Source organism: Sceloporus undulatus, chromosome 3 (assembly GCF_019175285.1).
Source record: "Sceloporus undulatus isolate JIND9_A2432 ecotype Alabama chromosome 3, SceUnd_v1.1, whole genome shotgun sequence".
NCBI lineage: Eukaryota > Metazoa > Chordata > Lepidosauria > Squamata > Phrynosomatidae > Sceloporus > Sceloporus undulatus.
Genome location: NC_056524.1, coordinates 225574599 through 225588991, shown reverse-complemented (window position 1 = coordinate 225588991; position 14393 = coordinate 225574599). Strand labels below are relative to the sequence as shown.

The 14393-nt window shown below is 40.2% G+C and overlaps 1 protein-coding gene across 6 annotated transcripts in view; it reads right to left on the bottom strand.

The window, feature by feature from the left end:
* Positions 1-14393, bottom strand: part of ST6GAL1 (ST6 beta-galactoside alpha-2,6-sialyltransferase 1) — a 118914-nt gene that overhangs the window by 17203 nt on the left and 87318 nt on the right. For 4 of the 6 annotated variants that reach the window (XM_042459226.1, XM_042459229.1, XM_042459227.1 and 1 more), the window contains exons 4-6: positions 13286-13387; positions 11042-11216; positions 2363-4638 (exon numbers count right to left, since the gene is read on the bottom strand). In XM_042459226.1, coding sequence (XP_042315160.1) covers positions 4397-4638; positions 11042-11216; positions 13286-13387 — 519 coding nt within the window. In that variant the 3' untranslated portion in view covers positions 2363-4396. The other 2 variants (XM_042459231.1, XM_042459232.1) reach the window with 2 other exon arrangements.

Here is a 14393-nt window from a genome sequence, read left to right as displayed (position 1 = left end):
AATCCTGGGAATTGTAGTTTTGTGAGAAAGAGCTCTGGTGCCACAATGAACTACAATTCCCATGCATCTGAGGAAATACACTTAAGTCTAGGAAAGCTCATGCTGCCAACTTTTCTTTCAGTGAGACTCAAAGGTGCTACAAGATCTCTCTATCATCATCACCATTATTATTATCATTATTAAATCCAAATGCAGCTGAAGAACTGGACTTAAATTGGCAACACTGATATCCTGTAGACTCATTCTCTAGGGCTGTGATCTGGAAGCGTGGAGGCAATTCCCTTGTTCAACCAGGGAATCCTGGGAATTGTACTTTGTTGTGACATGTTGAGACACTGCTTGTACTGGCAGCCAGGGCTCCATGCATGAAATTCTGGGCTTGGTGGTTTGTTGTGCCCAGAATCCCATCATCGCAGGGAGCCTTGCAGTTAGAAGCAGTGCCAAACTGGATTATTTCTGCAGTGTGGATGGCAATGGAAAAGAGAACAAAAAGAGAGCCACAAAACAAAATTCTGGGAAGACAGGGCAGGGATGCCAACTTACCAGGTGCTCTGCCCATGCTCAGAGGCAGATTTAATCACTAACACACACACTCTCAGAGACATCACATTCACATCACACAACCCAAATGGTCCACCTCACAGTACAACAACGACCCTGAGAGGTAGGCTTGGGGCACTCTGCCCAAGCTCAGGAATTCAGAAATTCAAATGTCACGCTCAGGCACACACAGAAGTCTACAACATTAAGCCATGATCAACTATTGCCTTTGTGTGCCTGAAAACTTATTTCCAAGGCAATAAGGGATTAAGCCAGCCAAGATCCCTCACTCCCTGTCTCTCCCCAGCACTGCAGCCACTTAGCTTTGCCCCTGGAGCCTGGGAATGCCTGAAAAGGGAGGGGGGGCAATCACTGTCCTCTCTCTGATTGGATTGAAACTATTCCTCCAACAGTTGTGGGTTGGTTGGGCTTGCTCCGTCCTGGCTCTCAGAGGGAGTCTTAGAGAGAGAGAGAGAGAGAGAGAGAGAGAGAGAGAAGGAGTTTTTTCTCCAGCCCTCTTGGCTGAAAACTTGTTACACTCCAACGTTGCTCTGCAGCCAGCCTCCCTCTCAGGCTGGAGCTGAAAGGGCCAAAGTCGCCGAAAAGGCACTGAAAAAGAGCCAGGCGCGAAAATCACACGAAAAGCTCTGAAAAGTCCCCGTTTTCGCGTGAAAGTCGCGAAATTGGCACACTGGCTCCAATGTTTTCAGGATGATACGGTGACACATTTGTAGTTCTAGTTTACCCCTGGCCCAGTGCAGTAAACAAGGAAGCACATTTTAATTGATGACCAGCATGGAAAGTGTTGATTAGAATTGGTTCTGAAACAGCCCTTTTTAAAAACCATCAGCTACTTCCCTTGCTCAGGACACTAAATTTCCATTGATGCAGCTTAGAAATGCATTACTTTTTCTTTTCCTGCCACATCACACTATTAATTCGTTTTTAATTTGTGATTTACTAAGATCCCTTGGATCTTTTTTTGCATTCAATGACTAAGCAAAGAGTCATAAATCTGTTTGTGTCCAATGTCATCTTAAAGCCTGATTGTTTTCTGAGGTTTTTAACTGCATTTCCCAGTTTGGTATCTTCTGCAGATTCCATGAGGCTGCCCTCTATCCATCCATTTAAATGATTTATAGAGAAATTGAAAAACTTTCCTAGTATTGGCTTTAAAATGACTGGTCGAGTTGCCCAGACCCAATTCTCCCCACTTTTGAAGACAGTGCAGCACTTGCATTTCACTAGCTTGCACAAATTGCATTTGATCTCCTGTTTGAGGAGTTCTTGTGAGTGATTTAAAGCATTTGTCTTCATGGTCATAATTTGTGGTCTGCTGTTTTGTCTGCTCTCTGGAATTTCATATAGATTGATAATTTAGAAGTGGTGCAGACTGGCCATAAAGGCTGGCCTCCTGGCAGTGGAATTGGAGCATGGTGTCCACACGATGCATGCCCTGATTCTGCCCTAGGCAGCGTGACACCATGTGCCGCTCCACATGGCGCGTGGCATCACAGTGCTCCTCTGATGCCATAAAGCCATGGCTATCGCACCCTTTCCAGAGTACTTTTTGTGGCTCCTTTTTGTGCCCTGGAAAGGCCAAATTGGGGCCGTGACGTGCGGTTGCTGCGGCCCTGATCTGGTGAAGATGGAGGAGGGGCAGTCTGCACAGCCCCTTAGTGGCTTTCTTGTTATTCAGTCTGAGTAGTGATGTTTTGATTTAGTGCAGATGCCAGTAGGTGGTGGTAATAGTTCTGTGGGGCTCTGCTTCATAAAAAAAAACCTGTGGAAGAAGAACTATTAATTGAAAGTAACAGAACAGTAAAGACATACAGATGTATTTAGCACATAAACAATACTCACACAAACAGCCAAATCGTATACCTAACCTAGCTAAGTGGAAACAGCTCTAACAGAAGACAGAACATTATCAATTTATTTTTGTATATGATTAGCAGAATCACCATCTGATTTAAGATCTATCTTAAGATAGTAGATTCAACAGTATCTAGAGATGTGAAGGACCAGGGGGAAAAAACTACTGGGCAAAATCCCCATTCCCCCAAAGCCTCCCCCCTTGAAGAATTTGAATAACGAAAATTGGGAGTGGGGAGAAGAAGAAAAAGAGATATTTTGGAATATTTTCATTCAGTATGCTGAAGAAAATATTTAAGACAAAGTGTTCATATATGTACAACCACCAAATTATTTCTAAAAATATATCTCACAGGAAGACTTTTATGTAAAACCATGTACAGTAACTGATCATTGCAGTTCCTTGTCTTAGTATTCTTATCTCTTGTTCTATTTATCGGAATGAATGTTTCATGCCTCTTTGACGCTATGGAAGACTAAAGGAGACAAAATAATTTTGTTTCACTAATGATGATGGGTTCTTCTATTTTCCTTGCTTTTTTTGACTGCTCCACATAACCTCCATTTATAACAAACATTTAAACCTTTTAAAGAAGGAATTCACTTTGTAACAACTGTTTGACTGAATTGTAATTTTAACACACCAAATGTAATTTTATGTCAAACAAAATTGCATAATTGTTTCATATTATGTCTATTATATATTTAATGTTCTTAAAGAAACAATGTGATTTTATTTCTATGAAGCCAGGATTGACAACTACACAAGGGTCAGGGGCATTTCCCCCTACACTCACCTACTGGACAGTACCAGCATGTTTCAGCAGACCCCAAATGGTGCAGTCTCATTTCTGGCTGCCATTTTAGTGGATTTTTGGTCATTTTTCTTTTTGAGAGATCTGGGGGACCAGAGGGGAGAGAGGAAGCAAAGCATCATAATCTCAGGTGACTTGGTGCATTTTTTTTAATGGCCAGGTTGGATGGTTTCTAGGGGTTGTACTTGGGGATCCCAAGGGCTGCATGCAGTTCATAGACTGCACTTTAAAGGATGGTAATAACAGATCTTTTCCCATTTCCCACAAAATTTCAATTCCCTCCCCCAAAAGGGGGGAACAGTTTTTCCCACAACTTCAAACTTTATGGGAATTTCACATCTTTAACAGTGTCATTTTTTAAAATGGATATTGCCTCACAAACATACATACAGGGATGTGTGCCAAGAATTAATTTTTGGTTACAAGCACAGGGTTATCAAGAAACAGGTAGAGTTGGCACACAGCCAAAATCAGGTTTGTTAGTTTTTAGTTTTATGAGAGGACAATAACTTTTTTCACTTTAATTACAAAGTTTTCTGCAATGCTTAACTGTACATTCAGAACAGTCATTTGTTGTGGACATTTCATGAACTGGTTGGCTGAATAATTGGCTGATTGCTTTTGCATCCTTCTTTTCTTCCAGAGGAGGATCAAGGATGGTAACATAAGATTGTGTACTTACTAAAGAAATGATATTAATAAGTTTTAAAAGTAATATATTAAAATTAAAGTTTGTGTTGTAAGACGACATCTGGCAGGCTGATCTATAACCTTCACTGTAGGTATTGCCGGCATGTTTGGAGACAGAGGGATGAAAAATGAGTTTGCTCTTCAACATTGTTAAATTCAACTTTCTGCTTTTAAGTAGAAACTGCCCAAATATCTTCAGAAGCTTTTTTTTAAAGAAATGCAGCTATGGCAAGCATAACTATGCATTTCTGACAACAAAGTTCTGCATAAGAAGTCATATTCCTTGTTCTATTGCTACAATCATAGAGGTGAGACTGAATTCTCTACATTTCAGGTGCATCTTGTAGTCATGAATTAAGGCGTACTCTGTGGAAAAATTGCTCACTGTAAAACACTTGTTGGCTGGTCCTTCATTAAAAAACATTTTAATATTTTTAAAAAGTGCCTTCAAAGTGAAGAATGTGAAAATCATACTTCTAACACTGTACATTCTTTAGGCCAGTTAGAGTCACTTTTCCATAATTGTAAATGTCTTCATCTGTCCCTTGATTAAGGTGCTTTACCATATTTTTCTCAAAGAGCAGTGGGTGATAGGCACCCATAGTGCAGGCTTGGTCAAAGAATTTCTGGTAATAATGACAAATGTTTGTTTGCCTTTTGGAAGGAAGAAACTCATAAACATCCACTTCTTCACAGAAGTTCATCATGAGAACAATACCTATGGGGGGGGAAAAAACAAGGGAGGGAAATTACACATAATGTGTCTGATGAGCAGACACAAGAGTAGAAAGTGAGATCTTATAATAAATAATAATAAAACTTTAATTCTTATCCTGCTTTTCTGTGATGAGACAATCAAAGCGGCTCATGACACATTAAAATATCCACATTCAACATTAAGTCCCAAATTCCCCCTCCCCTTAAAACAGGATTAAACATGATACAGTTAAAATTGGAGATTAAAATATCTATTAATAACACAATAAAAAATGAAATTGGCACGTGATAAAGTTTCACCAGTGGACTTTTAGTGTTTCAGGTAGTCCCCAATTTTTGTTGTTTTGGGTTTGCATATTGATTCAGAAACTGAGGATCTTGTGATTTCTTCTCAAAATACAATCTAAAACAAGAAATGGTTCTTTGTTGCTCGAAAAAACAGTAAATGGCAAAGTCTCAATAATAAAGACAGTAATGAGGAAGTCTTCTTGTCTCTTCCCGCCCCCTCTGATAATCAGGTTTATAATAATCTGAGGCTCTCCAGTACACTCTCCCTAAATCCACTAACCTAACTCTTCCTTTTAAAAGTTCAGTTCACTTTTATTCAGGACTCAGGACTTCATATGGACACTTCTTGAACTATTAAACCTAAAAGCAGAGCATGGATGGAGTGGAGACTTTTTTTTAAAACTGCAAGTGCTAAGCTCTTAGCTCTGGACTATTTTACAGGACTCTGTCTTGAATCTAGTGATCTGCAAAGCATAGATTTGCAGGGCTGCCTATAAATCCCAATCTCTAACTTGGTAACCCTTGTCTTCAAATTAGAAAGAGTGGTGGTAGTAAGTAATTGGTCAGACAAAGGGCCAAAACAGACCGACAGTTTCAGCTGGCTTAAAGCTGGCTTGGGGGTGTGGTGTTTACACACACTACACCCCCAAGTTGCCTGGAAGTCATGCTGGGCAGCCTCCGGGCGACTTGGAGCTATGGCATTTAGACACCACATGCCCCAGTGCCAGCAAAAAGCTGACTCCAGATGCAAAGGAGCATTCCCCCCCCCCCCCCAAATAGGAGCAGATTTTTTCTGCTTTTATTTGGGGTGGAAGCATCTGTTTGCTGCGGCCCCAATCCAGCCTTAATTGCGGTGGCTCCAAACCAGCCCATTGGGCCTGTCTGTTTCACCCCAAAATAATCTTCCATATAGAGTTCCTTTCAATGTCTCTTTTGGTTCTAAGTCTTGGCTCATGCTTAAGTCTATTCTAACAACTCATAAGGAAAGTGGAGTTATTATAGAAGATTACAAAATGATCTGATGGCATCTGAGCTCATTCCAAGCTCTGCCTTGAAGCAAAGTACAGACATAACAGATTATTTCAATGTACAGTCGACCCGCAGGGGTTAGAAGTGCAGGACCCCTTTAAAAGTTGAAAAACCATAAATAAAAAACACTGATCTTTTTACCTGAGAAAACACGTCTCTAGGAATCTTTAGGTTCTGCAGTGCAAGTCTATGGCCAATGTCTGGCAGATGTTGACCACAGACTTGCACTAGAAAACATATAAATGTCAAGAGAAGTGTTCTCTATAAGAATCTCTTGCTCCTGCATGAGATATGGTGGATGTTGGCCACAGAGGATTTAAAGATTCCCAGAGATTAACTAAACCTGTGAATAATCAAATCCAAAAAAGTCAAATCTGCAAATGTGGAGTGATGACTGTATGCACATCTCTGAGTTGTTCTGGGTGTTGTAACTTAAAAAAGCAACATTTCACAAACTGCTATGTCCAGTCTGCTTGTGATCAGCCATGGAGGATCAGCAATGAGGAATGCCTCTTAGATGGGAAGCTGATTTAAGCTTATTATTCATCTATTAGTTTTATTTATATTTTGCCTTTCCTTCAACACACACTAGGTCTTATACAGTTTTCCCCTTCCAACTTCATTCTCATAATAATCTTATGGCTACGAACAGGCTATGAGAATGTGATTAATCCAGGGTCAGTCAATGAATTTCACGGTTCAGTACAGACCATAACCTTCAACACTTTAATGATTATTCCATACTAGTTCTTGGTTAAGCTCTGTTGCTATTAGTTTTTTGTAGGGTTTTCAGGCTATGTGGCCATGTTTTAGAAGAGGTTTTTTCCTGATGTTTCACCAGCATCTGTGGCTAGCATCTCTGAAGATGCTGGCCACAGATGCTGGCAAAACATCAGGAAAAACCTCTTCTAGAACATGACCACGTAGCCTGAAAAAACCACAAAAAACTATGGATGCAACCATGAAAGCCTTCAACTTCTGTTGCTGTTGTGTGACTCTAAGTCATTTCTGACTTATGGTAATCATATTACAGGGTTTCCTTGGCAAGATTTATGCAGAGGGGGTTTGCCTTTGCCTTCCTCTGAGGCTGAGAAAGTGTGATTTGCCTAACGTTTCCCACTGGGCTTCTGCAGCCAAGCAGGGATTCAAACCCTGGTCTCCAAAGATGTAGTTCCAGCACTACACCATGCTGGCTCTTAGCTTAACAATGACAACATTGCATTAATGGTGTTAAGATTTTAAAACAAAGTAATTGCAATTAAAAAACAAACAAAATAGTCTCCCCACCATCTTAATGTGATATACAAACACTTACTTTTAATACATGTAACTTCTAGAAAATTTGTTTGCAATTGGATTGAAGTAGGGGTTTTGGGGTTATATTGTGAATACGATGATGACAAATAGTACCACTAAACTACTTCCACTTTATTATAAACAAATGTGCAAGATTAGAGTAGAATCTACAACTGTGAAGAAGCTCATACTGAAGCAGTACTGCCCTCTGGAGCACATTTCCCCTAGAAACACCAAACTCCTATCTGTTGTGTGCTACGGATGGAAATAATATATGAATATATATATATTAAATGGAAATAACACATGGTTCCTCAGTGCTGAAAAACAGAACCCTGGACTAATAAGAATGTTTACAGTTAGGGAAGTATTCTACCCAAAATTTGCATATAGTATTTTGTATGCAGAACATTTTCTGAGACGGAAACTGCATTTTCAGCCCAGAAAATGGTATTTCTGCACAAGCATTATTTTCTATGTAGAGAATATGTTTCCTGCATGGAAAATGCTGGGTTTTTTTTTCCTGCAAAAATAGAGTGTGAGAATTATGAACACTCTTGGGAAACTGCAGTTTATAAAAGAGTTCCTTAGTTCTTACAGAAGGAAGACAATTGCTAAATTGTTGCTTCGTTTGAGAATGAAATTAGCAATTAGTAATTACATTTTTACTACATGCACACGCACTATTTCTAGGCTTCTTTATGATTCAGACTCCAATGCCTAGAAAATTTACTTTAGTGGACAACAACTCCAGGAACCCTTTGTCCATGCAACCACTGAAATATGTAAGTTAATTAACAGCAATCTAATTCCCCTCTCTTCATTCTTTGTGCTACCAGAAACGATGCAATTTTGGCCCTGTCATCAGCCCATCTCAGACATTTCCAGCAAGTAACTTTTCCAAGTTTTAGGAGCAGGAGAGCCAGGATGATGTAGTGGTTTGAGTCTTGGACTATGAGTCTGCAGACCAGGGTTCAATTCTCTGTTCAGCCATGAAACTCACTAGGTGACCCCTGGGCAAGTCACTCTGTCTGAGCCTCAGGGGAAGGCAATGGCAAACCTCCCTGAACAAATCTTGCCAAGAAAATGCCATGATAGTTTCATTTTAGGGTCGCCCTAATTCAGAAACTTTAGTTACATACTACTCTGTCAGTACCTATTCCTTGTCATAGTACTGAAGGTGGAATCCAATCATTGTGAAATCCTCAGTACTGCTTGAATAATACAGGAGACAGGCCGTTATCTTTTTTCTTTTCACACTAGCGTGGAGCATGCTTGGGTAATGTAGGAGAAACACTTATGGCCTGCACTTTGCTCGCCAGCAGTAAGGTCTCACTTGGGAAGAATGGAAGGTATGATTTACACCTTCTTCAGCTCAAGTGAACAAAATCCAACTTTAAACTTCTGTTTTTTGGGCTTAAAAACAAAACTAAACAAAGCAGAATCAACCCATGTACTGTAGTATAGAAGTAAGAACAAATATCTAATACAGGCCATACCTTTTATCAAGTCCAAAGATACTGCATATCTTTGATTTTCTAAGAGTTGACTGAGGGCCTATATAGATCGGCACTTTGTGCCGGGGTATGCCCTCAGGTGCCATTTTGGCATGCACTGGTCCACACAGTGTGCACCATCATGACACACCTCTGGATCTGCATCCACATGATGCAGCACCAAATGGGTGTTATAAAGCTGTGCTGTCGTGGCTATGGTGCCCCTTCGAGGGCACAAAATGGAGCTGCTTTTTGCAGCTCCTTTTTGTGCTCTCCAGAGGCCGGATTGGGGTCATGGCATGAGGTTGCCATGGCCCTGATCCAGCCAAACCATTTGGGGGGCAGTCTGTATAGCCCCTGTGTAATTTTACCTTCTCTATCAGAGAGTTCTTTTGCCACAATAAACTACAGTCTCCAAGATTCCCTAGCTCTGAGCCAGGGCAGTTAAAGCTGTTTCAAACTGGATTATTTCTGCAGTGTATTTTGGACAAGAGAGACCAGGGTTCAAAACTCTGCTGGGCATGGAAACAATGAGAATCAGTTACCTTGGGCAAGTGACACTGTCTCAGCCTAAGAGGGAGACAATGGCTAATATTTCCATGACAGTCCTGTGATAAATTTACCTTAGTCACCATAAATTGGGAATGTCTTGAAGACAACAGCCAACTTTATTATTAAAATATGTGTATTCTCCCCTATTGCATTAGATTTCTGAGCAGCTTACAAAAGCTGAAATTATTTAACATTTAACAACAAAAATAATGTCAAAATTCTAAAAGCATAATAAATGGCAGAATAATTTTAATGACTGGATAATTTAAAAGGGTAACAAGGTGCAAAATCATGTATATAGAGAGATTTGGATGAAATATGTGTTAATCTGTTTCAGTTTAAAAAAAGAAGAGAAGGAAGTGGGTAATAGTCTTGTAGCATCTTGTTGCTTTAAAAATGTCACAAACCTTTTCTTGTCTCCTTTGCTACTCTTCCAATTTTTGTTTTTCCTTTTTGAAAAGAATCTCAATGGAGTTTATCAAATGGGAGGAATTTCTCTTAAATTTGAATGAAAAGAAAGTGGGGCCAGAACGCATTCACGTGAATTCGCTCGTTTAGCGAATTTACGTGAATACAAATTGCGTTCAAACAGGCTTCCCATTGCCTGAAAATAGCATGCCCTTGCCCGAATTTGCATGTGGTAGTCTATCACGCAATATCGTGAAACCCCATGATTGCGTTCGGACTGACTTCCCATTGCCTGAAATTGTGTGAGGTTGTCTATCATGCAATAACGTTCAGATTGCCACTGGATTATACTTCCAATTTCCCTTGTCTGATAAACTCCATTGTGAAACAGTGCCATCTTGTGGTAAGTGGTAAAGACAACAACAATACAGGTGTGTTTGTGTGGAATGGCATTCTTATTTTATTACACATATTTACTTTGCTGTACGTAAGCTCAACTGCTTTAATTCTTTCTCTCTGTGTATATTTCTGTGTATGTCCATGTGTATCTTACCATCACAGCTCCAAGACTTAAACCTGAATACCTGAAATTTTACAAGCATACTAAAGGGACCCTGAGTGTGTATGCCCGAGTGTTATTTGAGTTTTAAAATATTTATATTTAGTGTTGGTGGACTGAACTGCCTACTTCAGAATGCACTACAAGAATGCTCCACCAGTGTATTTTGTGCTAGAGCCATGAATGAGTGTGAGTGTCAAACTTATCATGAAATTTGGAAACAAAGGTAGAAGCTCTCTCAGATGCAGAAGAGCACTAGGTTACCTTTCTGCACCATAGAGTCCTATGGGGCTATAGGGCAGGTAATCTACTCCCCTTCCTGAAGTGGTAACAGTAGAAAAACGGGGGGGGGGGGGCAGGTACTACTATTTTAGTGTCCCAGCAGGCAGTCATCAATTCTGCAGTAGTTGGAAGCATGTGCAACCTATTTTAAACATCTCTCTCTCTTTATTGCTCTAAGCATCTATCACCACTCAGCTGCTGACAGCATCCTGTTAGCTCACAGATGCCTGTAAGGCAATTATGTGCCTATTTTCTCCTAATTTACAAACTTATATACTTCTGTGTACTTAGGGAGAGCCCCAAGTAGGCAAAAACCACTCCTTTATTTTACCTGAACCGACAAGCTTCACATTCAAATAGACAAGTCCTCAACAATGACATTTTGCTAATATAAGAAAATAGGAAACAACCATCCCTAATTAGCCCTAATTGGTAAGTGCAAAACTAGAAGACCACACATAAGGAACTATGGATTTGCTCAGCAGTTAACTTACCAAGCATTCCTGAAGATGGTGGATTTGGCTGAATATCCTCAGGGGAGTTCTCTTGAAGGATATCCCAAAGCTGCCACTGCATGTACGGATTCAGGATATAAAAGGGTTGTTCAGGATATTTTTTCCGATAGTGCTTGAAGCTTGCAAAAAAATTGTAGTCTGGTCTACGATACCACTGAAACCAAAAATTGAAAGAACTGCAAATCTTCTATAAATAACAGCAAAACTCTTCCAAAACAATGGCCTCAAGCAAAGATGTTCTCCAGAAGCTTTCATCTTTCCACACAATGCAAATAACCAGTTTGTGGATCAGGTGTGAAAACCTTAGTATCAGAGACTCAGAGAAGGCCTGGTCCTGCAGCTCTAAAAGAGGCCTTGTACTGAAGAACCTAGTGTAGATCAGGCGTGTGTACTGGAATTGCGCAAGTGAATCTGAACCCCTATACTACACTGGGCAGATTCAGATTTTTGTGGTCCCTCAGCCACTCAGCCCTCAAATTTTTTTAAAAATGGCAGCATTTTCAGGCCCTAAAATGTGTAGAAATACACACACTTCTCCCCATCCAATCTGCACAAGCAGAGCCCAGAACTTCATAGTATCCCCTAATGCCTCTGTTTTCTCCTGCCTCTCTCAAAGCTGTCTGGAAGTGATGGAAAAGTTATTTCTTGCTGCCAATTTAAGAAGGACCAGTAGAAATAAAGTAACGGATTTGGGTGTGGTATGGCTTGCAGGAGGTCTGAGGAGGATATTGGATCCTGGTACACACATGATTCCTCATTGCTGCTATATCCACTAGTGTCTGTTCAGTGCGTGGTTGCTGTGGTCACAACTCCCTAAAGCCAGATATGAGGAGATCCAGTGAATCTTTACACACAGTGCAGGTCAAGCTCTCCCAGTTCCTTCTTTACAGTGGGCCTGACAAATCACACACAGGATGGCCAAGAAACACAGGCTTGGTGTAGGATATTTGGTCTTGCTATCTCTCCTGATAATGAACTAGGTATTGTTATTCTGAAATAATGAGCAGGAACACTCTCTTTGCCTTAAAAGAATAGGAGAGGGGGTGTTGGAGGCTTTGCAAGCCATTTGAGTGTAGTTACATCAAACACTACATTACCACTGTGTGTGTGGATAGCACAGCTGACAATAAAAAACAAAGAACGCAGCAAATTGCCCACAGAAGGTGAGAATGGGGGATTTCCATATATACTCGACTGTAAGTTGACCTCATGTATAAGTCATGGATCTTCACATGATCCATGGATAGGTCGAGTGTAAAACTTGGAGGATGTGAGCAGCAAGAGGGAAGCAGTGATCAATATGAGACTTCAGTGTTTCAGCCTTCACTCCAGAGACAGCAAAGCCCATGGGTGGGAGAGGGACTGTTAAACAAACAGCAATCAATCAGTCACCAAGGACTATCTGCTTGACAGCACTTTAAACGTTTCTGTGACTTTTGCATCAGGAACATTTAACAACCTAAGTGATGCATATACAACAATGTTCAGGTCATTCCAAATGAAGGAAGGTGAACAGCTACAAGAGAAGAGGGTCTTTTTAGTGGTAGTGACTTACCTGTGGAATGCACCTATCAAAAACATTTTTCTGGTACATCTTTACAGAGCCAAATGAAGCCTTTTTAAAAAAAAAAATCCTCTGGAGTTTTAAAAACTCTTTTGGAGTGCTTTCAGCTTAGCACATCTTCTATTTTGTTTTTAGGTCTACATTTTTGTACTGTAGTATTTCGACTCTTTGTTGCTGGTTTTATCTTTTATTATGAGGTGGTTTTAGAGTTTCATTTATGCTTATTAATGTACAGTCACACAGTCATTGGGCTGTCTAAAGGTGGAATAGATAGTGTGCAGCCTAAAAACCTTTTCAGTAAGTAATTGGGGGGCTGTGAAACAAGAAATTCCTAGAATGATTTGACACTAAATGCTTTCCTCTGACTTGGTAGAATTATAAAAATCTCCTGGATCAAGCTAGGCCTTTGCCTTGGCCATTTCTGCTGAGATGCTTAACTGCAGTATTGTCTTGTATTTTCCTTTTTGATCCTGGGCTAATGTAATCTTGCTGGTGTTCTAAGATGCCTATGGCCCAGCTCTGTAACACACAGTATGACAGACATAAGACTGTGACAGGAGGAAAAATGTGAAATATAGAGGAGAAATTGATCAAATCATGAATTTCCTGGACAAGAGCTACGTTCCACCAAAATCAATATACCTTCATGCACACCTTACCTCTTGAATAGTTGAGTGATAAGGTGCTGGATCCCACACAATTAAAGTTCCAAAGTTATATTGTACGTCTGTAAGAAACTTCTGTTCTTCAACAGTAATAAGCTGGGAATGATAAAAGAACTGGGTTAAATGCATTCTGCCCCATTTGAAAAGGGAGACAGAGAAAGATAATGCATGAATGGATAGACAGAACAACAGACTTGAATCCTATTCAGAGATTATGAAAGCAGTGAAATAAACTCATGAGGAGAGCACAATAACCTGCCCTTTATTACAACTCTCCTCCTGTAGAGAGCAACCTTCTGAACAACTCTCTAAATTTAACTCTATACATTTTTTGAGAGGGCTAGTTGTTCCCCCCTTCCCCCGCAATAGATTTTCTGGCATTGACACTGGATGTCATAAATAATAAACCTGATGTTACAAATGATAAAATGGTGCAAAGCATATAGGAGCCCGGGTGGCGCAGTGGTTAAATGCCTGTACTGCAGCCATTCACTCAAAACCACAAGGTTGTGAGTTCAAGACCAGCAAAAGGGCCCAAGCTCGACCCAGGCTTGCATCCTTCCGAGGTCGCTAAAATGAGTACCCAGACTGTTGGGGGCAAATTAGCTTACTTGCTAATTAGCTTACTTGCTGTTCACCGCTATGATCTTTGGAATAGCGGTATATAAATAAAACAAATTATTATTATTATTATTATTATTATTATTATTATCTTTTTTGGTCCACATTGTTGTGGTTCACTTGTCTAACAAATGGCATATCTTTATGAGTCTGATAGTTTGGTTTATGTAGTCTACAAACATCTTGCACCATTTTACAACTTCTAACAGCAGCTATGTCTTTATGCTGTTCAGTGCAAATATCAGAAAAGCTATCTGGGGAAAAGCAACTAGCCCCCAAAAAGCATAAAGGAAGAAATTGTTGCAATACAAGAAGCAGCAGAACAGGTGCTCCTTTGGTGAGTCATAATGTGGAAGAAAAGCACTTAGCAACTGACCTCAAATTCTGTGCATTAGAGAAAATCTGTCAGGGATGCTTTGATTTGGATTTCCTGCATGGCAGGGGGTTGGACTGGATGGCCCTAGTGGTCTCTTCCAACTCA